The 25,796-nt window shown below is 41.5% G+C and overlaps 1 protein-coding gene across 4 annotated transcripts in view; it reads left to right on the top strand.

The window, feature by feature from the left end:
* Positions 1-25,796, top strand: part of chl1b (cell adhesion molecule L1-like b) — a 154,981-nt gene that overhangs the window by 99,466 nt on the left and 29,719 nt on the right. For 3 of the 4 annotated variants that reach the window (XM_084316863.1, XM_084316864.1, XM_084316866.1), the window contains 14 exons: positions 1,281-1,412; positions 2,014-2,151; positions 3,848-3,959; positions 5,108-5,274; positions 6,490-6,655; positions 7,397-7,521; positions 10,586-10,621; positions 14,241-14,342; positions 15,643-15,840; positions 16,330-16,400; positions 17,977-18,196; positions 21,374-21,486; positions 24,442-24,646; positions 24,820-24,942. In XM_084316863.1, coding sequence (XP_084172989.1) covers positions 1,281-1,412; positions 2,014-2,151; positions 3,848-3,959; positions 5,108-5,274; positions 6,490-6,655; positions 7,397-7,521; positions 10,586-10,621; positions 14,241-14,342; positions 15,643-15,840; positions 16,330-16,400; positions 17,977-18,196; positions 21,374-21,486; positions 24,442-24,646; positions 24,820-24,942 — 1,908 coding nt within the window. The remainder of the gene's footprint in view (positions 1-1,280; positions 1,413-2,013; positions 2,152-3,847; positions 3,960-5,107; positions 5,275-6,489; positions 6,656-7,396; positions 7,522-10,585; positions 10,622-14,240; positions 14,343-15,642; positions 15,841-16,329; positions 16,401-17,976; positions 18,197-21,373; positions 21,487-24,441; positions 24,647-24,819; positions 24,943-25,796) is intronic. The other variant, XM_084316865.1, reaches the window with a different exon arrangement.

Here is a 25,796-nt window from a genome sequence, read left to right on the forward strand (position 1 = left end):
AGATTATCGGTATTATATGTGTCCTCATGCACGAACAGAAGCGGGGGCTGAAAAGTCGCTCCTCTGTGCTTTGGTCAGCGCCAACAGCACGCACACACACACACACACACACACACACACACACACACACACACACACACACACACACACACACACACACATGCTATGATCGTTATGAAAGAAACATCAGATTAACCCAAGATTGGTAACATAGAGTCCTTACCTCACATCTGATGTACTGCAAAAAGAAGAATCCAATTTCTGATCGCCATTCCAAATATTGATCGCGTTTATTGATCCAACGTTTCTCCACCAAAACCCATGAATACACAGCTCCAGTGTCCCTCAAACTCTGTGTTATAACGTTACTATATGCCAGAGAAGGAAAACCTGGACCGGAATTGTTAGATTGCTGCACAGCCCCAGCCAGAGGGATTCCAATGCTGTGCAATACCGGCCGGAAGGCGTTAGGCGGCGGTATTGGCCTTTTGTGAGCTCAGACCCATTCCCAATGATAACGTCAGGCTGGATGGATTAAAAATGAATGGATATAGTGAATAAAAGAAATAACGATTAAAACCCGACTTTTCTCGTGATTGGCGCTCAAGCGATGGCGAGTTAACCCGACTTTTTTCGTGGTTGGCGCTGATACAGTTAAATATATTTATATTTCCTGTTGTCTAGTGTGTCTTCGTACTGCATCAATAGCTCAGTCAATCAACTAGAGTGTGAAATGTCTCTATTCTTCTAATTTCCCATTTGTTTATATTTGGATCACTGATTGGGCCTTTACAGAGGATTATGAACAACCACTACTGCATCTCCAATAAATCATAAAAGCAACAAATCAAAACGATTGATACCGGTGTCTTCATCACAGTCTTGATATCCGTTCTGTGGCGCTCATAGTGGCCCCAGTAGCCCATGGTACCGCACTAATGCGTCTGGGTGTCTCTCTTCACAGAGACACGGTACCGTACGAATACGTCTGGGTGTCTCTCTCTTTAGAGAGACACGGTACCGTACTAATGCGTCTGGGTGTCTCGCTCTTCAGAGAGACACGGTACCGTACTAATGCGTCTGGGTGTCTCTCTTCACAGAGACACGGTACCGTACGAATACGTCTGGGTGTCTCTCTCTTTAGAGAGACACGGTACCGTACTAATGCGTCTGGGTGTCTCGCTCTTCAGAGAGACACTGTACCGTACTAATGCGTCTGGGTGTCTCTCTTCACAGAGACACGGTACCGTACTAATGCGTCTGGGTGTCTCTCTCTTCAGAGCCTCCGGCGTGGGAGACTGAGCCAGAGAGCCAACTCAGAATGGTCGGCTCCGAGGTGAGCATCAAGTGCTCCGCCACCGGCACGCCTCAGCCCACCATAACGTGGAGGGTGAACGGACGACCACTGGAAGGTAGAGTCCTCGACTGGCCTCCGCACAATGCTTAAACGGACATGCCAACATTATAGGAAATGCGCTTACCGTCTTCTCCAGAGTCAGACAAGTAGATATATACCGATTTCCTCTCTGTGCGTTCAGTAGAAAGCTATCCGGCGGCAAGCTAGCCTAGTTTAGCACAAATTAATCTAATCAGTTTATGGTATGGTAAGTTTAAAACTCCGGGAGAGGTGTTTTTGGCCAACAGTTAGGCTAGCTGGTCCGTACCCGCCTCCATTTATTTATGCTAAGCTACAGTAGGATAGCTGCATCGCTTTCTACTGAACACACAGAGAGGAAATTGGTATCTATCTTCTCGTCTGACTCTGGAGAAGCTGGTGAGTAATGTTGGCGTGTTCCTTTAAGAGTTATCACAATTTACATTTCTTAAGTAACCTTGTGTCATTGGCTTTTTACCAAATGCCAGTGAGTGAATTTGAAAAGTCAAGTTGACAGCAGTCCTATTTAGTTGATTCAACCAAAACAAAAGAAGAAAAAAAGTTATTGACCATTTGTTTTAATATAATTTGTTGACATCTCACTGTCCTGTACTGACTGAACGTCTTGTCTACCGCAGAGTTCCCTGCACTCTACAGGAAGGAGTTGGACACCATCGTCTTGCACAACGCCAAAGCCTCCGACAGTGCCGTCTATCAGTGCGAAGCCTCCAACAGACACGGAACCCTCCTGGCCAACACAAACATTATGATTATGAGTAAGTATGACTCTTTTCAGTCTTGCCAAACTGTAAATCCAATTCTCTATTTTGAAGCACTGTACGCCGTGAGTCATTGAACCTTCGTCTAATAAGTCCCATTTTAAACGGGAGTCCAAATGGTTGGCAATGGCAGGGGGTGCATCTGTTTGCGAGTAATTGACAGACATGGGCATTAGTCACTGGGACGTTGCAGAGTGATGCAGTGTCTGGTGGGAGACCTGATGGTGACGCATGTACCTACTGCTCAGTGGGGCACCGAGGTGGAGGCCTGTCTGCCTGTCTCCCAGCCTGTCTCCCAGCCTGTCTGTCTGTCTGTCTGTCTGTCTGTCTGTCTGTCTGTCTGTCTGTCTGTCTGTCTGTCTGTCTGTCTGTCTGTCTGTCTGTCTGTCTGTCTGTCTGTCTGTCTGTCTGTCTGTCTGTCTGTCTGTCTGTCTGTATGTCCGTCCGTCCGTCCGTCCGTCCGTCCGTCCGTCCGTCCGTCCGTCCGTCCGTCCGCCCGCCCGCCCGTCCGTCCGTGAAGCGTGGTTCTTAGATACAGGCTCGCTCCGCACGTGTATCGACCAGCCGGTTCAGCACCATTAATTTGCTATAACAGTTCCATACTTGGAGTTTTTGGTGTCATAAGACAAACATGTGGTGCTTTTTACGTATAGATAATAAAAATAATAATAATAATGTGCTCTCCTTGGCTTTGCACAGATGTCAGGAGTTTAGCTTGTGGTGACACGCCGGATTAATAAACCAGACCGTCTTCTGAATGTCTCAGCTCCTCTCTTTGTAAACAATTAGAAGAGACAGAGCATTTTAATGGGAGGCTTTGGCGTAAACTGATAAGGTGCAGCTGCTCGGCGAACTCATTATTAACTTTTCTTTTTTTCTCCTTTGATTCCATTTTCACATTTGCACATACGTCTGACAGCCTGACAACTAAGTAGTTTTTTTTACACAAAGAATCCTACAATTAATGCTGAGGAAAAATGTAATGACAGTGTCACCTTGCTTCCACAACACTTAGTGTCGACTAATTAATCCACTCCAAGTCCAAACTTAGTTTTCCACTTCCCTCCCCGTTCACCTTTGCTTGTTTATAGTCAGTTTATGGGTTTAACATTAAGGACCATACTTAATGATCCCCTCCGCAATCGGATCGGTGTGCCAGGGTTGGGATCAATTAATTTGATCAATTCAATAAACTCAGGAAGAGGATTAGCAAACAATTCTTCGCATGCTAATGTTGTATTATCCTATTGACAAATAAATGAGAATGGATTTTCTCTAATCATTAGCATGTAAACTACGATTTCTGTTTTTATTTCTGAATTGAAAGCGACCCAACCCTGGCTCCTTCTTCCGTCTCTCTCTTTCATGTCTAATAGGGCTGGGGTACCGGCACTGATTACCTGATTCGATTCCGATTCACACGGTCCCGATTCAATTGGTGTTTCGATTCGGTCAAACAGAAGACACTGAGCACAAGGCAAATCAGACACATCCACGGGGCAGGAAGCAGATGACACTAAGCAGGAATCTTCACATATCCACTGAAAAAAAAACATAGATTCAAATATTTATTTGGGGATTAAACGATTCAATAATCGATATATTTTTTTTGTCAATAGTTTTATGTCTTAAAACTTCCATCAGTGGAAACGACTGCACATCAATGACTAGGGTCTCCTGGTTCTCCCTACAGACCTGCCTCCTATGATTCTGACTGACGAGGGGGTGGAGTACTCGGCCGTGGAAGGGAGGAACGTGATCATGCATTGTAATGTCTTCAGCTCTCCTCCATCTGATATCTCTTGGTAAGTGTGTATAGGCTCCTATGGGTTCTCCTCATAGAGATGTACTTGTGGAAAAACCCTGGAAAAACGCTTGAGTCAGACGATCTTCTTCTATGGTGTGTGTAGGGGACTGTTCTCACGTGTATACCGCCCCCTAGAGGCTCTGATTTAAATCCTGTAATGAGGTTAGAGATCCCGATCACTCTTTCCACTAAGTGGCAGTAATGCAGGACAATTCTGTGTTCCAACCACCACTGAATCTCAAGTGAGGATGAAACAGCGTTGTATTCTGGGTAGAAAACAGATGGAGTGGAGAATGTGCCTCTAATGGCAACAGTAGTAGTGGTGGGAATGCTGTGGCTGGACTGTGTAGAGAGGAAGTGCACACTCACAGCTTTAACCCTTTCACTACCACACGACAGAAGGTTAACCTTTCACTACCACACTACAGACGGTTAACCGTCTGTAGTGTGGTAGTGAAAGGGTTAACCTTCTGTTGTGTGTGAAAGGGTTAACCATTTGGTAGTGTGGTGGTAGTGAAAGGGTTAATCTATTTGGTTCTCCTACTTGTCCCCAGTTTACCTTCCCATACGACCAGCAGAGAGCACTAGATCTCAGCCTGTCGTTATACAGGGAGCTAGACAATTATGGGGGAAGCGGGGGTTGATATTCAGAAGGGCATTTGTTTTTATATGACAATATCTGCCTAGGTGTAGAAAATCACAGATATTGATGTTGGACTGCATGGAAATTGGACATATGGCACAATATCAAACGGAAACAATTTTCCAATAAGATACTCTGTAATATGTTAGAAATCATTTTGTGAGACATCTGATTGAATAGGCCTAATTGCCTTTTAGCATTACTTCAGACAACATAAATAGAGGCCTTGCACAGAATGTTTGTGTAGTTCTCTGTCTTTCGACATGGCTGCCTGTAACATAGCAATCATTGTTTGTTATGTACAGGGAAATGGAAGAGACGGCAGTTGATATGTAAATGTATGTAATATGTGCAAAAACAATCTTTTTACGGTACTATGTAAAAATGCCTAACAGTGTGGAGAGCCTGTCTCCTTGTTACTGTAGGGCCGCCACCGTGTTCATCTAATTCATTGAATTTAGAGAAAGTGGAGACTTTAATGGGGTTCTCTGATTATTTTGCAGGAGCAAGGATGACTCCGCAGGGTCTGTGGAGGGGCCAAGGTTTACTATTCACGATAACGGATCGTTGGAGATCAACAGTCTGGCGAAAGAGGATATGGGCCAGTACACGTGTTACACTAAAAACACAGAGGGAACGTCGGCTATCGACGCCATGCTGGAAGTGAAAGGTAAACAGTTTAACCTGATATATCAGGGACACACAGTGTCGTGTAAGTGCAGAGCATGAGTCAAAGTAGCAATGCGTGTGAGCCGGCAGTAGGGGCAGAGTGGCTAACTGAGTGAGTGTCTGACTGACTGACTGGGGACAGCTTATACCCATGTTTATGTCCTGTCAGCTATTGCTATTAGCAAAGACTGCAACAGGAAACAACCTTGGGTCCACTTAAAATATGAATGTTGTCACATTGAAACCACCTATAGAAGGTTTCAGGGGAATTGAGTTTGCTAGGAAACTTTGCTGAGATCAATAGCTGAGAGGAAATCAAAGGTTGTCCTTTTAGAACGTCTTACGTTGTCCATTTAGAACGTCTTACGTTGTCTTATGAATCTTACGTTGTCTTATGGGGCGCTTTGCATCTAAAAATCGACTTTGTCTCCACTGGATTCCAGTCCTTAAAACACTTTCGATGCCGGCCGTGTTTTCCTTTTTACCCCCTTGAATGTCGCCACCCACTTCAATGTTAGCGTTAAAAACGCATAATCTATGTTTTAAATTATGGCTATGTGTCTAATCTGCCCGTCGCTTATCAATGACTTGTTTGCAGTCAACATTGTCGAAACGGATTGTTTTTTAATCGGTTCATATCCTTTTTATAGCATTTCGAAAAGGTATCGTTCTCTCGAAAATCGAAATACACATACGGGACACGCTGTTATCTCAGTGAATACAGCTCTGATTATCTTAAAACTGGTAACATAGACTCCTTACCTTAGATCAGATGTTCTCCAAAAATATTATTCCAATTCCTGATTGCCATTCCAAATATCGATCGCGTTTATTGATTGATTATTGGCTGCTGTAAATATATATTCCACGCTGCTTTCCAACTCGCGATCACTTCCATGTTTATCAGATCCCTCGCCAGCATAATGGAGCCAGTTGGCTCCCCCCACACAGATCCACCAGTCTAATCGAATGGCCTGCAGTTACACAGGGATAGACGATAGGGGGCGGTATTTTCCCATCTGAGCTCCTAGAGGGGCTGCTGTACCAATGGGAGACTCGGTTGATGAAATATGAATTCAGATCGCTAATAAAAAAAAAAAAAAAAAAAGCGACAATTTGCGTCGTCGGCACTCAACGGGGGGGGCATGATAAGACGACATAACACGTCGCTGGCACTCAAAGTGTTAACAGTGTAACTTTGCTCTGCTTATCTAAGATCCCACTAGAATAGTCGTGGCCCCAGAGGACCTGCAGATCTTAACGGGTGACACGGCCCAGCTCTCCTGCTTGGCAGAGTACGACAAGTCCTTCAGCAATGACTTTCAGATCCTGTGGGAAAAAAATGATATGGTCATAGGCCTCAACCACACAGAGAATTCAAGGTAGGAGACTGTTATTTTTTCTTTCTTTTTTTGCAATGTACTTACACATCTTACACTCCTAAAAATAGATGTGTGAAAATAACACATGGTGAGATACACATTCAGATCACACAAAACAATGAAAACAACCTGGCTTAAAAGTGTGTTGTTAGTGGTGGAAAGTAACTATTCAAGAACTGTACTCAAGTACAGTTTTGAGGTACTTGACTTAATTATTTTCATTTTAGAGAACATTGTACTTTTTACTCCACTACATTTATTTGAACCCATCAGTTACTAGTTACCTTGAAGAAAAATATTTTGCATAGAAAACATGGCAAACATTTATGAATATTATATACTTTAAAATGTGAAGGTTGACAACTTCAAAAGGACATAATCAGATCATAACTGGACCACATACTTTCACATAACCTTTAGAGGTCAATAGTTTGAGGACCGAACACTCCCAAGCACTAGAATACACAAACATCATGTAGAATGCATACTTTTACTTTTGAATAATCAAGTACCATCAATATCACATATCAAATACTTTTACTTTTATATCAAATATAAAACAAATTCTACTAAATTCTCCTAAGTAAAGGAACTGTGTACTTCTTACACCACTGTTTGTTCACCATAACACACCCTAACCCATGTGTGTTAGGTTAGCTAGACGACACGTCTTATTTCAACACATCTCTTCACTTCAGATGTCCTGGTTCACTGTGGCGTCTGGTATCTCTCCATGAACAGGTACTTTGTGGAGGACGGTGTCCTGCAGATCGTCAACATAAGCCACCAGGACCAGGGGATGTATACCTGTGTAGCGAGGTCTCCAGTGGATCAGGACACGGCCACCGCCTTGCTCATCGTACTGGGTGAGCATATTATAGTACACTGAAAGAAATGACCCATCTTAACAGGTTTTTATTAAACATATCTTTAAAATGCTTTCCTTTTAAACATAACAAATACAAAAACACAAAAGAAGACATTGGAAGAAAAAATAGAAGAGACAAACATAACAAATATAAACAAACACAAAATACGAAATACATGTAACTTTTAACTTTATTAATTAATTTCAAATTATTCTTTTTGATCAAGGTTTTTTTATTTGTATTAATTTCAAATTATTATCATTTTCTTTTTAACATAACAACATGTTTTACAGGTGACAAATATAATCAAAACGAAATACTAAATAAAATTGGTGGTAGTTCGTAGATAAATTATCTATTAATTTATCTACAAACTACCACCTTATAGACGGGGTTCTTGTTTATAAACATACCGTGATCGAGCAAATCAGCAATACAAAATTTACAATGGGGCTCTATGGAGAAACCATGGCACTCTAAACAACTAAAAGTAATTTCAATGAAAACGGCTGGATGTCATTTAGCCAACTCAGTGTGACTGTCTTTCACCTTTTACAGTACCTAGGTTTGGCATGGATTGATTGTTTAGATCGCTAGCATGGCTAACAAATGCAAATATATTGTAGTCTGCCCTGTTGTTCTGACCAGGTTTACATTTATTTGTGCCTCCTTGATGCTGGCGCACACTGACGAGGACGAGAAACCCATCTATATTACGGTAATGTTCAGCGGTCTTCATGGAACCCCACTGAATGACTTCACGCATCAGGTTCCTCAAGTCAAGTGAAATCATAAATGCTGTTAAGTCTTTACGTCCCAGTGCTCAGCATCACGGAAAATGAGGCTCACCGTCAATTGATTTTCCACGTTTTAAATAAATGTTTGAATGCATGAATCTCACCCCATTGGCAGAGGTTTTAGATTCAATACTAGATCAGATGGAGTTTTAACATTAACGCTCCAGCCCACAGGACCAGTGACCTCCAGTACTACAGTAAAGCATGGCGCGCAACGCAGCATCATGGATCAATATATTGATGAGCTTAAACCTCTCGAGGGCTATATTCACAGAGCCAGAAGAGGGCTTTATCAATGTAGCGCTGCTTTCTGACCATAGCCCCTCATATATATTGTTGAGATGATATATCATCACCCCCATATATCGAGAAATAAGAATGGTTGCTTTAGCTGTGGGTAATAAACATCCAGCAACAGTGGATTTTCTTTTTTAAGGAATGGAGTTTGGCTAGAATAGCCTTCATCACGGTTATCATCATGTTTATAAAAAATAAATAATCTTGCCAATATATATTTATTTTACATTATCAAGACTCGGATATAGACATCATCTATGATCATATTCTGATACTCAATAAAGATAAGAAATATTGAAATGTAACTGAAAGTGAGAAAAAGCTGACTAAAGACCAACATATAGGCAAATTACATAATGAAGAAAAAACAAGAGAGTATACAGTAACTAAAGGTGGACTGATCAATCAGAGATCCAAATAGTTTGGACCGTAAGTTACATAGACTGTGTGCTTGCTGACCAAACTTCCAATAGTGTTTTTGTTGACAGAGTCAGTTACAAGCTAAATGTGACATAGTCCTTTAGAAGGGTCTCATATTTATTTATTTTTTTACATGAAATGAAAGTACAGGTTGATACCTTCAAAATAAGCTATCACTTGTACATGAATGCTGATAACACATTACTCATTCCTGAGCTACATGGATTCAAAGAAACTGTAGCCATTTCTCTTGCCATGCATAATGACTACTTTACCCAGACTGAGCATTCACACCACCCCCAAAAAAGCGGACTATCCGAGAAAACGAACTCTGGTCCGATAGTCCGGACCAAACAGCTCTGGTGTGAAAGCATCCCTAGACACACCTGTCCAGCTCATTAGAATGCAACTGATGATGCAGCCGTGTGAAAATGGTGGCCGATATGCGGAAACGCTTTGCGACTGATCAAAATGAGATTAGATTAATGTATTGTCATCATATATAATACAGCTCATGGTGCACCTGCTGCAGCACGTGCGTGCACACACACACACACACACACACACACACACACACACACACACACACACACACACACACACACACACACACACACACACACACACACACACACACACACACACACACACACACACACACACACACACACACACACACACACACACACACACACACAATGCTATACTCTCTCCACCTTCAAAAAGAAAAAAGCAAGAGCACAACATATTTTTCTATTTACTATTATAATACAGTTAACCACTCTCTCCACCTATTCAAACAGAGCAAGAGCACAATACCATATTCACTTTACTGATGCACTACCCATCGACAGTTAAAATAGCCCTTTACACAAACATTAAATAACAGACCTTTCATTACAATACTATATAATAACAGTAGCCACTGCCAGAATAGTGACACATGTATCGCGTGTGGTGAGCACACGCATGCATAACGAAGACAGACGATTGCGTTGTCTCAATCATTTTAACTATAAAATGAGCTCAAAGTATGACTTCAGTCAGTATCACTGACTGAAATTTCCAACAAAAAGCATCAATTGTCAAATAATATTGATCACATTAACTAGACTAGATGTTTTTGAGGAAATTAGAAAGGGAACAACAACTTAACCCTTGTGTCTGATCAGATTCTTATTTGTTTTGATAACTTTGCAGTGATTATGTTTGTAGCCAATATATGTGGCAACGGTGTGTAATCTTTGAATTATCTTGGAATTATTTTGACTTTCTCTTTCATAAATTGTTTATTCAACTTCAGCCCCAATCATAACCACCACATATTGTTTTTTGTAATGTCAGATTTAACAACTCCTTTCAGAAAAGTGGGAGTATTTCATTTTTAATCTGAAGTTGAATAAAATATTTATGGAAAAGAAAGTGGGAAATTATTTCAACATATAATCTTTTTATGGCGTTTTTCAATTTAGTCCCTTAATATGGAAAGAGTATAACACTTTAGTTTTCAGACACAAGGGTTAAATTATTTATTTGTTTCTTGGCAGATTGGGCTTTTGACAGGGGAGATGATGCATTGCATGGTAAGCTAGCTAACATCCACATGTTTATTTGTATCACTGACTAACCTGCTGGTTCCTTGACCTTGGTGCAAGAAAACATTTGATAAATGTTGCCGGATTTAGCAGCATCTCCTGTAAGGGCCTTTCTTTTTCTTTGTTTTATCCCTCTCTCCTCCACCCTTTCTCTTCCTTCCACTGTCCATCTTGACATCAACATTAATTGACTTTCGCTCTAATGTATCTCTCCCGAGTCCCTCACTACCTGGCTCACTGCCTGGCTGTTATTCTGCATCTGAGTGCCATCTGCTATTCCATTCGCCGCCTCCGCTGTCAATCAGTTGTATCGTCTGGTCCCGCCTCCACCAATCACAAGCGGCAGCACGGCTCCATTGTGTGTGTGTGATCCGCGTGAGGGAGAGAGTCAGATAGTTCTCCAACTCTGTCGCAGACAGTGAAATCCTGGTTGTTACCCACCCACCTACGTTATCTAACTATCACGCCGTGCCGCCGCCACAACTAGAAACAATGGCCTGACAAAAAAATAATAAAAAATTATATATATATATTTTTTTTTATAATTAATTTTTTTTTTATCTGTGCAGGCCAGGCCACCGCGCGCGTGTGCAGTACTGTATAGCCTACGTGCGTAATGAATGAACGCAGTATAGGCTTATATTATTCTAATGACTTGTTTTATTAGGAAAGCACAGATACTGTGCTGCCCTACAGTCCACCATGCAGTCCGCTCATGGTACGCCCGACTCTGGCGGCCTTAATATGTGTACTGTACTTACTGTACGTATAGGGCAGAGCATATAGTATCTACTAAATCATAATGAAACAAGTAATTAGAATAATATAAGCCTACTGTTCATTCATTAGACACGTATACGCTATACTGTGTGCGTGTGTGTGGCGCACACAACAAGACTTATGGAATATGAATGGAGTCTATTTCCACGTGATTAGTTTTAGTTCTTATTTATTTATTTATTTATTTATTTATCCACTGTCATTTGCAGTGTTGGTGTAGTAGGCTACATAGTGTATTTCAATATCTGTTTTATTGATTAATGATATATTTGAAGGAATGCAGGTTATAGCTATATCAAACAAATGTCTGTCCCATTGTACCAAATTTGAAGATGCCTCAACATGACCCTGAAGTCCATACCTTGTACCAATCAATGGGATATATTACATGTTGGCTATATCCTGCATTCTTTCAAATGTATAATCAATCAATGTAACAAATAAGAAATACAAATTCCACAGAAGGCATTAAATAATTATTATTTTCAATCATTTCACAATAATTGCATAATTGTGTTTGAATATCTGAGTAATTAAAGTAATTATACATTTGTCCAAAATAGCTGGTTCAGATATGGTTAATCCAGCTGCCCTGTGATCAGATGAATCCATATTATTTATTTTTCCGTCATCAAATGCGTAATTTCTTATCGTACAAATATTGTCATATTTATTTTAATTATGATTAAGTAATTAATTCCAAGGAGGCATATAGCATTGACATGAAGGAATCACTATGAGAACACAGTCTGTCAAGTTAATACAATTTTCAATTAGTCAATCAATCATAAGTGTGCTCCTCAGCACTCTTAAATTCTGCTCTCAGCCACGGCCAAATCCGATCTCAGGAACATTTGGGGAATATGTCACTAAGCGCTAATATGTTTTAAATGGGCAGAAATCTGTCTAAGAGGACATTTTTTGTCGTAAATCCGTTCGGGAATGAGACCCAATGACTCTATGCAACACTAACCCAACCATGTATGAAATCATAGCACTGATTGGAGACAAAATAAGTGATGAGATAGTCAAACAGGTGAAACAAGATAAATACTTTCCCATCATAATGGACTGTACTCTTTGAAAGTTGTACATTTGTAATAAACAAACGTTTATTTAGTATATTTTTAGTTTGCATCAGATTATTTGTAACATAATGGAGATGAACACTGGTTTGGGGAGAATGGCTTTGCTCCCCTTTGTGTAATTCACTCACAGCTCGGGCTGTCGTTGTGGGAGAGACATGATCATAATATTTATGTACATGAGTCTCCCGAACAATTTAAAAGCAAGCGTGAGTCGATCAGAGCTTCCTACACTGAGATAATGTCACTTTTCCACACCTAACCTTACCGGTGAATGTGTCATGCCTCCGCGGATTCCCGGAGTTATGCGGTGCACGAATAATACACACACACACACACACACACACACACACACACACACACACACACATTTACACTTATAGCAGACTTAACTTACATATCAACATTATCTGGCCATCCTCAGTAAATACTATCAAACTCCACTATCAAACTTTCCAAAGACCAGAGATGGACAGGCGATTGCGCAAGCACACACACACACATTAACGCTTATAGCAGACTTAATGATTTTAGAATATTTCAGCTAATGTAGTTAAATCAACTATCCAGTTTGTTTTTATAATGTAACGTTTGGCTACTTGAGAGGGAGAGAGAGAGAGAGACAGACTCCGTTATGAGCCATTCAGTCTGATTTGAGGAGCGCACGCTGGACTTAATCTATGCACACTGCCAGTCAGGCCTGTATGCCTGATTCAGATACAATTTAACACAAATGGTTCCAAAGATATTAATGTTTCACACCGCCAACAAAGTAGCCTACTGAGTCCGTTGTCTCGGAATGGAAATGAGCTGTAATATCTGCGCATCTCCCTACGGAGTATTTAACCACACCCCTCCGAGGCAAATGTAGTTCTTTCCAGTGTGTCGGAATACATACTGTCGGACAATCTACAATAATTAACACATTTACAAGTTGTATTAAGTTTTGCAAATAAGGAAACAGATATACATTTCTAGGAAGCACTAGAAATTGCGAATATCAAATGTTTGACCTATTTCTGAATGGTGCAACGTTTATGGCTTTTCTGAGGAATGTTCTCTGCCGGTACAATCCGACCTAGACCGTGCCGGGTCACAAAATAGCCAATCTAAGCGATCAAACACAATAAAAATAATAACATCACTCGTGCAAGGCCATCTCCATCACTGGACACACTCTCTCCCTCTCCCCCACCCTCTCTCTCTCTCTCTCTCTCTCTCTCTCTCTCTCTCTCTCTCTCTCTCTCTCTCTCTCTCTCTCTCTCTCTCTCTCTCTCTCTCTCTCTCTCTCTCTCTCTTCTCTCTCTCTCTCTCTCTCAATGTAAGTACGTTGAACGACAGCAGACCACATGCTCTATAACAATACAAGGCGTTGCTCTTTATCGTTCCTGAAGGGTCCTGAATGACAAAGCTGATCGTCGAAAGCAAAAAAAAGCAGTAAGACCCTAGAGATGACGGGACGTGGTTAATTTCGAGCCCTGTTACCTCTGAAGCTTTGTTTGATTCAAGCACCTTGATGGAGCTGTGACATTGCAGCAGACTCTGCTTTCCTATTGGCTTAGCCCGATTCCCAGCTTATTTCACCTCCTCCTGACATTCCTGGCAATTTCCTTGAAAGTTCTTTCTTTCGTTCTTTCTTTGTCCTTTCCACTCCAGGGGTAGCTGTCTTTGTGTTTGCAAACTCCTGTTGTTGGTGTTGTTGTTGCTGCTGTTGTTGTTACTGTTGGGGTGGTGTTTTTCAGACGTCCCAGACACTCCTGAGAACCTGCTGCTGTCGGAACACAAGGGCAGGAGTGTGAAACTAAAATGGGTCCCGGGGGACGAGCACAACAGCTCCACCACTGGTAATAGAACTGTCTACCTACTGCAAACTAGGGCTGGACAATATATACTTTGATTCTTGCAATCCCTTTGGTCCTTGTAAAGATGTTCCTAATTGATATATTAATTGATATATATATATATACACAGTATAAAGGAATATGTGCTAATAAGGTATGGAAAATCACTAGTTCAATATTCCAGTTGATATTCATCCGATTGGACTTGCCTGGTAAGTGTACTATTGAACTTAAACAGACATACATATAAAATATTTTGTGAATCACTTGACTTCATAATAGTTCATTTGACAACAACACTGTGCATCACAATTCACAATAGAAAAATAACACAAAATATATACACAATTACACTGATTACAATAAGCAATCATTTTGATAATATTGCCCGGCCCTACTGCATTGTATGTCTGTATGAATACTGTTATAACCATACTGGATCTTGTAGTCTTAGCCTGTGGTATAAGTTTGACACAAAATATAGTTGGGCACATGTCATTGTCATTCTGCATAGAAATTGACATGGTATTTTTGTTGTATCTGAATTAGTACTGATTTCATACAACCATGTAATAGTATAGTTTGTGTCTTTGAGAGATACTGAGCCCAAAGCGAGCCAAGTGTAGCACAGCTGGTGGGTAGATACACTTTCATGTACAGCAAAGCTATTCTTTCCACCCCTGCAATATTTATATTCTATATCATATTCAGTGTATTACTCATATTACTGTGTATTCTGTACAACAGTGACAACTTCTCAGTTGATCTTTGATCCTTCACCCCACTGCAAGCATTCTTCCTCTATACTCCTACTTGTTTTTATTTTACATTTGTTTTAAATCTAGTTCTTCCCTTACAAAATAGTATAGTGGTGTTTCCAAAAAGGCCTAATGGTTGTCTGTGTAATGTTCTTTTTACATGTGGACCCCAGGAAGAAGAGTTGTCACTTTGGTGATGACCAATGGGGATCCGAATCAACTAAACTAAGCTAAACCTTTACCATGGCAATACTATGATACTGTAAATTATTTATACAATGCCCCCGGTGCCACGGTAAAACTGAAATTACCATCAAATTACCACCATACTTCTTCATATGGGTTGTTTTTATTTATTCATTTATTCTAGATTATTGTTTTTGTCTTCTTTGTGTGAACAACCACAGAGCCAAAAACTACTCAACTCCTACTTGCAAAATGCACTTGGCGAAAAAAAATTAAATAATTGTGATTCTCAGCTATCTTTTGGCAAGAGCCAGGGAAGTGGGGGACCTGCTCAGACTGTTTCTTCTGCTCGTCAACAGAGTTCATCATCGAGTACGAGGAGAGCCAGTGGGAGCCGGGGAGCTGGAAGGAGCTACAGAGAGTGGCCGGGAGCCACGACTCAGCCGTCCTGATGCTCCACGGCCACATCGACTATCGCTTCCGCGTGTCTGGTGTCAATGCGGTGGGAAGGGGCCGCCACAGCGAGCCCACCGAGAGATACAAGACACCACCCGCAGGTCTCCTCTCTGCTCCTCTCTTCTCCTCTCTGCTCCTCTCTTCTCCTCTCTGCTCATATCTCCTCCTCTCTGCTCCTCTCTTCTCCTCTCTGCTCATATCTCCTCCTCTCTGCTCCTCTCTTCTCTCTGCTCCCCTCTTCTCCTCTTTGCTCCTCTCTTCTCCTCTCTTTTCCTCTCTGCTCCTCTCTTCTCCTATCTGCTCCTCTCTGCTCCTTTCTTCTCCTATCTGCTCCTCTCTTCTCCTCTCTGTGCTCCTCTCTTCTCCTCTCTGCTCCTCTCTTCACTCACGTCTGGGTTGTTCCGCTCCTTGATAACAAGACACTGCCAACACTGCCAATTATTTTACTGTAAACTTAAAAACAATCAAACCCGGTAGATAAGCGCTCCTGCTTGTCCTTTAACGTGTACATTGATTTCACAGGAGATTTCTTCCACTAGAAATCCCAATGCTGACTAAATCTATATATTCCCCCCCCCCCCTATTCACAGCCCCTGACAAGAACCCAGAACATATCAACATTGAAGGCCATTTGCCACATGAAATGGATATCAACTGGGAGGTAAGATATGGAGTGAGCTTTCAAATATCCCTCTGTACTGTGGGCCACCTCAGGACACTGAATTATTCACATACTGTATGCTATTTTCTTTATGCAAATAAAATCATCTTTCTTTGTTCAAGGGGAACAGAGGCCATTTTTAACAATGGTTTATATGTAATTATCAATAGGCACTTATGAAATAGAGCCATCCCTCTGTGATTCACATCCTTTGAAAGGCTATTTTCCGAGATCAGAATGACTTACAAATGAAAGCCGCCCGTTGTGCTGCTTTGATTGGATAGAGAAAAGGAAGCCTGTGTAGAGGGAGATTTTCTTTTACACATACAGTAATAAATGTGTCTGTATAAAAAAAAAAAGGAGTCTCTCCCTCACTTATCATCTGGCTGCACTGCCACTGTCATGTGGCCCCAGACCCCCGATTTATGAGCCTTTCCATTGTTAATGATTTGCTTTTGTGGATAACGGTTTTAGAATAATCTATTTCTTTTTTACTACACCTCATCTATCTATCTATCTATCTATCTATCTATCTATCTATCTATCTATCTATCTATCTATCTATCTATCTATCTATCTATCTATCTATCTATCTATCTATCTATCTATCTATCTATCTATCTATCTATCTATCTATCTATCTATCTATCTATCTATCTATCTATCTATCTATCTATCTATCTATCTATCTATCTATCTATCTATCTATCTATCTATCTATCTATCTATCTATCTATCTATCTATCTATCTATCTATCTATCTATCTATCTATCTATCTATCTATCTATCTATCTATCTATCTATCTATCTATCTATCTATCTATCTATCTATCTATCTATCTATCTATCTATCTATCTATCTATCTATCTATCTATCTATCTATCTATCTATCTATCTATCTATCTATCTATCTATCTATCTATCTATCTATCTATCTATCTATCTATCTATCTATCTATCTATCTATCTATCTATCTATCTATCTATCTATCTATCTATCTATCTATCTATCTATCTATCTATCTATCTATCTATCTATCTATCTATCTATCTATCTATCTATCTATCTATCTATCTATCTATCTATCTATCTATCTATCTATCTATCTATCTATCTATCTATCTATCTATCTATCTATCTATCTATCTATCTATCTATCTATCTATCTATCTATCTATCTATCTATCTATCTGTCTGTCTGTCTGTCTGTCTGTCTGTCTGTCTGTCTGTCTGTCTGTCTGTCTGTCTGTCTGTCTGTCTGTCTGTCTGTCTGTCTGTCTGTCTGTCTGTCTGTCTGTCTGTCTGTCTGTCTGTCTGTCTGTCTGTCTGTCTGTCTGTCTGTCTGTCTATATATCTGTCTATATATCTGTCTATATGTCTATCCATCTGTCTGTCTGTCTATCTATCTATCTATATATCTACTGTATATATCTATCTATATATGTCTGTATGTCTATCCGTCTGTGTCTGTCTGTCTGTCTGTCTGTCTTACATAAGAGGGAAACGCCTCTTATGTAATTGTATGAGCCCAACTGAGACCGTAACCATGCTTTTTATCTACTGTACCATTCAGCCATTGTTACCCATTGAGCACAATGGCCCTGGGCTGGAGTACAAGGTCAGCTACAGGCAACAGGACATGGAGGACTGGCAGGAACACATGGTGAAAAGACACTCGTTTGTGGTGAAGGACACGCCCACCTTCGTACCCTACGAGATCAAGATCCAAGCCAGGAACCATCAGGGTTGGGGCCCCGAGCCCAAGGTGGTGAGCGGCTACTCGGGAGAAGACTGTAAGCAATGCTCTTCTGTTCACATCTCTATATATTATACACCACTTTTACACCCCCTAGTGGTTGATATTCTCACCCTGCTGCGCATTCTGCCCCACTCCAAATGGTGATGGTCAGAGTACCTCTTTGGAGGTGCTAACAAAATGTGCATTCCACCGGTCCTCGTTATGAGTTTACGGTCAGGAAGTTGCACTCGGATAATAAATACCAGTGGTAAACACGTTTACGAGTTGCGCTTATGAGTCGTGAGGTATCGTGACCTTTCACTTTTTGTGGTGCAAACATACTTTATTGTTAACGTGGAGCATCGTCACACATCAGCGGAGATATGATGTTGACATGCTGGGAGGTCGATCAAACCTCCTGCAGGATGAAAGGACTGTTGAATCTGCTGCCTTTGATCTCCCTCTCATTCTGGCCTTCTGACCTAACCAGCACACCTGAAACGCTATCACCTCTCTGGTCACACGATAATATTGACGAACGAACGCACCAGAAGTCTTGTCTTGAGAAAGAAAGAGGTACCCTGACATCACAGATTTGGGTGGGGCAGAATGTGCAGTCACTCTTTAATAAGTGCATCTTTATCTGTATCAGTGCAGAAGAATATGATCATAGATGAAGAGACTGAAACACGTGCTTCCATCGAGCGTGCTGTACCTTTCCCCGCTCCATTCAGCTAGACACTCTAGCCTCGTGCTGTACTTTCACCACCCGCTCCATTCAGCTAGACACTCTAGCCTCATGCTGTACCTTCACCACCCGTTCCATTCAGCTAGACACTCTAGCGCAGGCACGTTGGAACTTTAAATCGGTAGGGGGTGCGGCCTTTGAGATTTTTTTTTTTTTTTTTTATATAATTTTTTTCTAGCCTGTACCCCCCAGACATGTTGCTGGCCCCGTCAAAACAGTATCCTATCAGCCTCTCCATGGGCAGGTCGAGGCGTAAAAGAATTGTAAAAACCCCAAAAGAAGTTCTGAGCTTCCAAGTTGTCATCGGCGAACTGTATATTACACGAGAATTGTTCTTTTCCAGTGACATCAGTGGTTCCGTCAGCGCTCAAGCCAAATAATGGGCTTTTGGATGCTTTGCCTCTAATTTGTCGCTGAATATCAAACAGCAAACAGCTGTAAGATTTCGTTTTGGATGTTGTTGGACATCCAGTTGTCTCTCTTTTGGAGACAATTCTTCAACTCGGGATCAGACTCGGTGCGCACTCTTTCCATCATCAGCTGCCATAACACCCCATCCCTATTTGCATCACCCCTCAGTGGAAGCACCTGGCGCCCGAGGGGGGGTATAGGGGAACAGACTCAGTTAACTCTTCAATACCTGATGCTGAGGCTGAACCTGTCGTCTCTGTCTCTCTCTGACGTTTATCAGATTTAGTGGGACTGTCACTGGGACCGGCGGGACGTTTAGAAAAGAAATCTGAAATTTTTCTTTTCTGCGAGTGAGACATTCTGTGCAGTCTGACTACTAGCTAAAATCAACTGACTGCGCAAGCACTGTATCACAGTAGCTCATTGGTTCATGGCGCGTGGGAAGGGCGGGAGACGGGAGGTGAATACAATTAGTTGTTTCACCTGTCATTCAATCAGTCTCTGACAGTCTGTCATCACTCGAAAATCTACTCTGCTGCAATCTTGTCGGTTTTACACGTATGATTGTGTACGTACAGTAGTGTAATGAATGAATGAAAACTTTATTTAACAGATTGGAGAATGGCTACAATACAGTACAGCTCAATACACACAATATTAAAATGGTGAAAGTGCTTTGAGCAGGATAAACTTATAATATACAGTGTTACAGTTATACAGTTACAGTATATAATATACAAATATATAAATACTGTCATAAAAAAAACATAACAAAAAAAAAATTATGTTTAAATTTTTGTATTTATTCTTTGAAATAACTGAGGGGGGGTGCTGCCGCACCCCCCCTTCCAACGTGCCTGCTCTAGCGTTGTGCTGTACCTTCACCTTCCATTCAGCTAGACACTCAAGCCTTGTCTTTGATTTAAAAAACAATTTTTAATTATCAATATTTCTCAAGGTTACATACAGTACCTGTTGGAAAAGCAATTACCTTTTCTTAAAAAGAAAAGCAACAACTTCTATTGAGACATTTTATTTGATCTTCCATCTCTAGCTTTCTTTTGGAGTTGCCCCCGGGAGGTCACCTCAGGTCACGGCTCCTGGTCTCCCTAGTCTCCTCCCCTCACCCCCCACACTGAAAACACCATCCCCTTGATCTCTGACCCTTTTTAGATCTCCATTACTGTATTTCATAGTGTGTTTTGTTACTAAAGGTAGTGTGTGTGGGTGACTTAGTGGTCATACGACTAGGTGGTGTGAAATGGATGTAGGTAGTCACATAGCAGTTATGTGTTTATTTTAGATCAAAGATCATTTTATCTAAATCAATTCGATTCAAATTAGATTAGATTAGATTCAAATGTATTGTCATTATACAGCAGTCCAGTACAACGAAAATAAGTTTGGCATCCATTAATGTAAGAGTACAAATGTAGTGCAATAGTAATACAATAATACAATGTACAGATGATTAAACTGGGTATAAAATATATAAATTAGTATTACTGGGTGTAGTGCTAATCAGATGTATGTACAGAGTTGTAATACCAATATTTACAGTGATACAGGTATAACGACAGTAGGCCTATGGTCGTAGTCATACTGGCCAGCAGCATAACTAGTAGAGTAGGTACGGGATATGTATAGATATAGCATCTACAGATATGTAAAAGGATTATGTGCAGGTATGTACAGACAGGTGGATAGATATATATACGGTAGGAATAAAAAAAAAATACGGTTAAAACAAGTAATTGATTAAAAGATCAATCTCGATTCAAATGAAACGATTTGTCGGATTCAATATTGTTTTTTTTCCCCTATATTTTTCCCACCGGCCCTATTATGGACTGTATACCATCAACTGTATCCGGTCTTGTGCTGTTACCCCTTACCTGTTATCTGAATGTTCAAGATAATATTGATTTGATACATTGAATTGGTAACATTGGAAGGCATAACTCATCCACCAATGGAGATGAGCTAGCTTAACCCGTCATCAGTCCTTGTACTGAATGAATTTCAGGCAGCACAGATTTTAAAGTGTGTGTGTGTGTGTGTTTGTCCGTACAGTTCCCTCGGCTGCGCCTGATGATGTAACGGTGGAGGTGAACAGCTCAGTGGTCAAGGTCAGGTGGACGCCGGTGCACAAGGACAAGCTGCATGGACATCTGGGAGGCTACAGGGTAATACCTCAAATCAGCCCTTTGCTTTTAGACATATAGTTTAAAAGGATAGACCCTGACCTTGCACCAGTGCCCCCAACCCCAACCCCACCCGTCTCCCTCCTCCCTCCATGGTAGTGTGTTCCACTCCGTAAGCCATCATCAGCAGGAATGTAATAACTCATCAGCAGGAATGTAATAACTCACGTTCCACGTTCTCTCTCTCCCCCCAGTATGATCAGTGAAGCTGGTTACGTGAGAGATGTTATACTGCGTTTGGTTCAAAACACGTGTTGTGATTGGACGAGAGACATTCCCACAACTATTATCCTGTTATTCTTGATCTAGCTGAACAGCCCCCCAGGAAACGTCCGTTCCGCGGCTGTGATGTCCCAGCTAAGATATTCACTTTAGAAAATAACTATTTACTTGTACTGTGTGGATTTCACCATTTCACCCCTATTGTTGCTGTGGCAAAGCCGATTCCTGGGGGAGCTGATCAAGCAAACTGTATAGCAGCTGTGTGTCTCTGGGACATTTTGGTTTCATTCATAGTTTTACGCTGACTCATCAATGCCAAGACAATCTATATATCTATTATGTAAAAAAAATTTAATTCAATAACAGCGATAAGATACTCATCAGTGTGTCAATAATCACAACATATTAACCCCTATTGTTTGTTAGTGCAAAATAACTTGAATGGAGAGAGAGGACCTTTCCCAGTAGACCATGGTCATCTCCTTTGGGACACAGTCAGATGGCTGCCGTCAAATCTTTTAGTCATGGAAATGAGCTTAACCCTTTCACTACCACACTACAGAAGGTTAACCTTTCACTACCACACCTTCTGTAGTGTGGTAGTGAAAGGGCTAACCCTTTGTCGTGTGGCAGTGAACGGGTTAACCTTCTGTATTGTCACAGTGAAAGGGTTAACCATTTGGTAGTGTGGTAGTGAAAGGGTTAATTTCGTTTGTGGACTTTTGCACGAGACTCTGGAAGTCAGAATGCTTGTCACAACGGCTACTGGAAGGTTCATTCAAAGGATGGCCTTTGTGGGTAGCGCAGTGGAGAATGCACTCGCCTACCACAGCAGAGACTCTGGGATCGAATCCAGCTGTCAGCGGTACCTCCGGCTTGGTCAGTCGTCCCTACTAACACAATTGGCAGTGTTAGCGGGTGGGAAGCCGGCGGGATATGTGTCCTGGTCGTTGTAAACTGCGGTTCCTACTGGTCGGTCGGGGCGCCTGTTCAGCAGGGAGGGGATCGGGGGGAAATAGCGTGAACCTCTGCACGCGTTACATTCCCCTAGTGAGAGTCCTCACTGTCGGGTGAAAAGAAGTGGCTGGCTGACTCCACATGTATCGGAGGAGGCATGTGGTAGTTCTACACCCTCCCTAGGCCGACAGTGGGGCAATGCACGCAACGACCAGGAAGGGAATTGGCTAAATTGGGATGGGAGCACATATTTTTTTAAATAAAATAAAATGAAATTTAAATAAAAATTTTATTAAAAATTTAAAGGATGGCCTTTGTGTCGTCATGGTAACATGTGAACTCCCAGACTCTCTCACATTATCAAAGACTCAACGTCAGCTATCATAGGTTAGGTGTACCAGCAAAATGACCATTCAAGAATGTAGATCTAAATGTGAACTCAATGAATTCAATTTCTGTGTCAATAACCTGTTCAGAATTCCCTCCAAAATTAGGGCTAGGTGATTAATTAAGTACACATTTTTACCACGATTTTGGCTCCCCACAATCATGAAATCGAATCAATCAAAGAATCGAGATAAAACTATTATTGTGCCACATGCCCTGTTCTCATTTTGTCTTGTGTTGTAAGTGCAGTGCACCCTTCCTACACAGCATTGCCCCCCCTAATAAGCCCAAATAATAGTTTCAGCTCACGTTGAGAGGGAGGAGGGAGCCACGCCTCGTTTATCTAGTTATTTCCAAACGTCTTTGGTAACTTTTGCTAACTTTGGTCGAGAAGAAAGGTTAAACGATATGTCATATGATGTTCTCAAATCGGTTAGTAATTAATCAGCAATACCTACAGACTCACGTGACTGAGTTGCCCCGTACCTGTGCAAGCTGCTGCGCTAAACAGGGCTCTATGGAGAAACCATGGCACTCCCCTGACTAAAGGTATAATGGAGCTCTATGGAGAAACCATGGCACTCCCCTGACTAAAGGTATAATGAGCTCTATGGAGAAACCATGACACCCCCCTGACTAAAGGTATAATGGAGCTCTATGGAGAAACCATGACACTCCCCTGACTAAAGGTATAATGAGCTATATGGAGAAACTATGGCACTCCCCTGACTGAAAGTATAATGGAGCTCTATGGAGAAACCATGGCACTCCCCTGACTAAAAGTATAATGGAGCTCTATGGAGAAATCATGGCACTTCCCTAACTAAAGGTATAATGGAGCTTTATGGAGAAACCATGGCACTCCCCTGACTAAAAGTTGTTTAAAATGTCTTTAAGCCAAATCAGCATGGTGTGCGACTGTGAGTCTTTCACCTTTTACAGTACATATCTAGCTTTGCCATGGATTGATAGTTTAGATCGCTAGCATGGCTGACAAATGCAAATATATTGTAGTCTGCCCTGTTGTTCTGACCAGGATTACGTTCCTTTTTGCCTCCTTGACACTGAGTCTGACGTGGACAAGAAACCTCGCCGTCGACTAAAGACGCACTTCTTCAACCATTATCTGAAATGAAAAAATGTATTATAATAATTACATTTAAAATATCTAACCCTAACTAACCTTACTGTCATGCACTTGTCCTAATATACTAACCTACACTGTAGCACTCAACACTTTGATGAACATTGTTACTCAGCTGACTAGTCGTACAGAACTTGTAAGTCACTTTGGATAAAAGCGTCAGCTAAATGACTAAATGTAATGTAAATGTAAATGTAGACCTGTCTGCTGTGTCTCGTCTGACGCAGGTGAACTGGTGGCGTTTGCGCAGCCTGGTGGATTCAAAGAAAAGCCACGGAGACAAACACACGCTGACGATCCCCGGGGACCAGAGCCACGCCGCGCTGCCGGGGCTGACGGCCTTCTCCGAGTACAGCCTCATCGTCATGACCTTCAACGGGCGGGGCAGCGGCCCCGGCAGCCATCCCGTCGACTTCAAAACACCCGAGGGAGGTAGGATTCTCGAGCGCGGCTGGGTTGGTCGGTGGGCGATTGGGGAGAACCAGCATGGAATTTATTGATTTACTACTACTGAGGAGAAAATCTAACAATAGCAAGGACAAGGAAAGTGGGCAGCAGAATTGCTCTGCTTACTGCGTGTGCATTGCTTCTCTTTGCCCCCGCAGTTCCTGAGAAGAATCCTGTTTTCAAGGTCACAGATGTTCAGAAGCACACGGTCTCCCTCGCCTGGACTCCCCCTCTGGAGCCTAATGGAATCATCACTGGGTTCCTCCTGGAGTATCAGCTGAGTATGTGTCTGTCCACCCGACACTTAATCACCGAAAAAAGGAATTCTCCACGCTATCGTTGGCTGCTGATGACCCTGATCTTATCGCTTGGAGATATCGTTGTCCTGTTCTATTTAATAGTGTTAATAGTATGTCGTTGCTTTCGGCCTAGCGCATACCCCCTCGAGGGAAGGGGAATTGGCAGCAACAACAACAAAACACGTTAGATATGAGCTGAATATTGAGATCTGAGAACAGAGACCAGCAGGAACCCGAACTGCCGCTGTGCAAATATGTAACCTTGCTCAGCGGTAACGTGTGTACGGTATCTTTTTGAGCATTTCAGAAGAGCAAGCATGGATAATGTGGCTTGTCGGTTGTCTTAGCAGCAACCGGGAAATACACGTACAAGATAAAGTACAACAACAAAAAAATCCACCAAAGAAATTAAGCTGAGGAGAGAAGGTGAGCTGTCCGCACACTGTCTAAATAGCTCCCAATGTGAATGTATTTAGATGATATTATATTAGATTAGATTCACACGTATTGTCACTATACAGCACAAGTACAATGAAAATAAGTTTGGCATCCAACTAGAATAAACTATTGCAAATGTAACAGTAAAGTGCAATAGTAATATACAATGAATGTACAGGTGATTAAACTGGGTATAAAATATATAAATGAGTACTACTGATTGTAGGGCTGTCCCCGACTAAGGACTTGTATAGTCGACTTGTAGTCACCAAAATTTGCGGATAGTCGACTATTAGTCGACTATGGAGAAGAAGAAAATATATAAAAATAGGTCTACACAGCCAGTATTTTTTTTCCTCTTCATAAGAGTTTGAGGTTTTCCTTTGTTATAACAGGTA

The sequence above is a fragment of the Notolepis coatsorum genome, assembly GCF_963971535.1.
Source record: "Notolepis coatsorum genome assembly, chromosome: 6".
NCBI lineage: Eukaryota > Metazoa > Chordata > Actinopteri > Aulopiformes > Paralepididae > Notolepis > Notolepis coatsorum.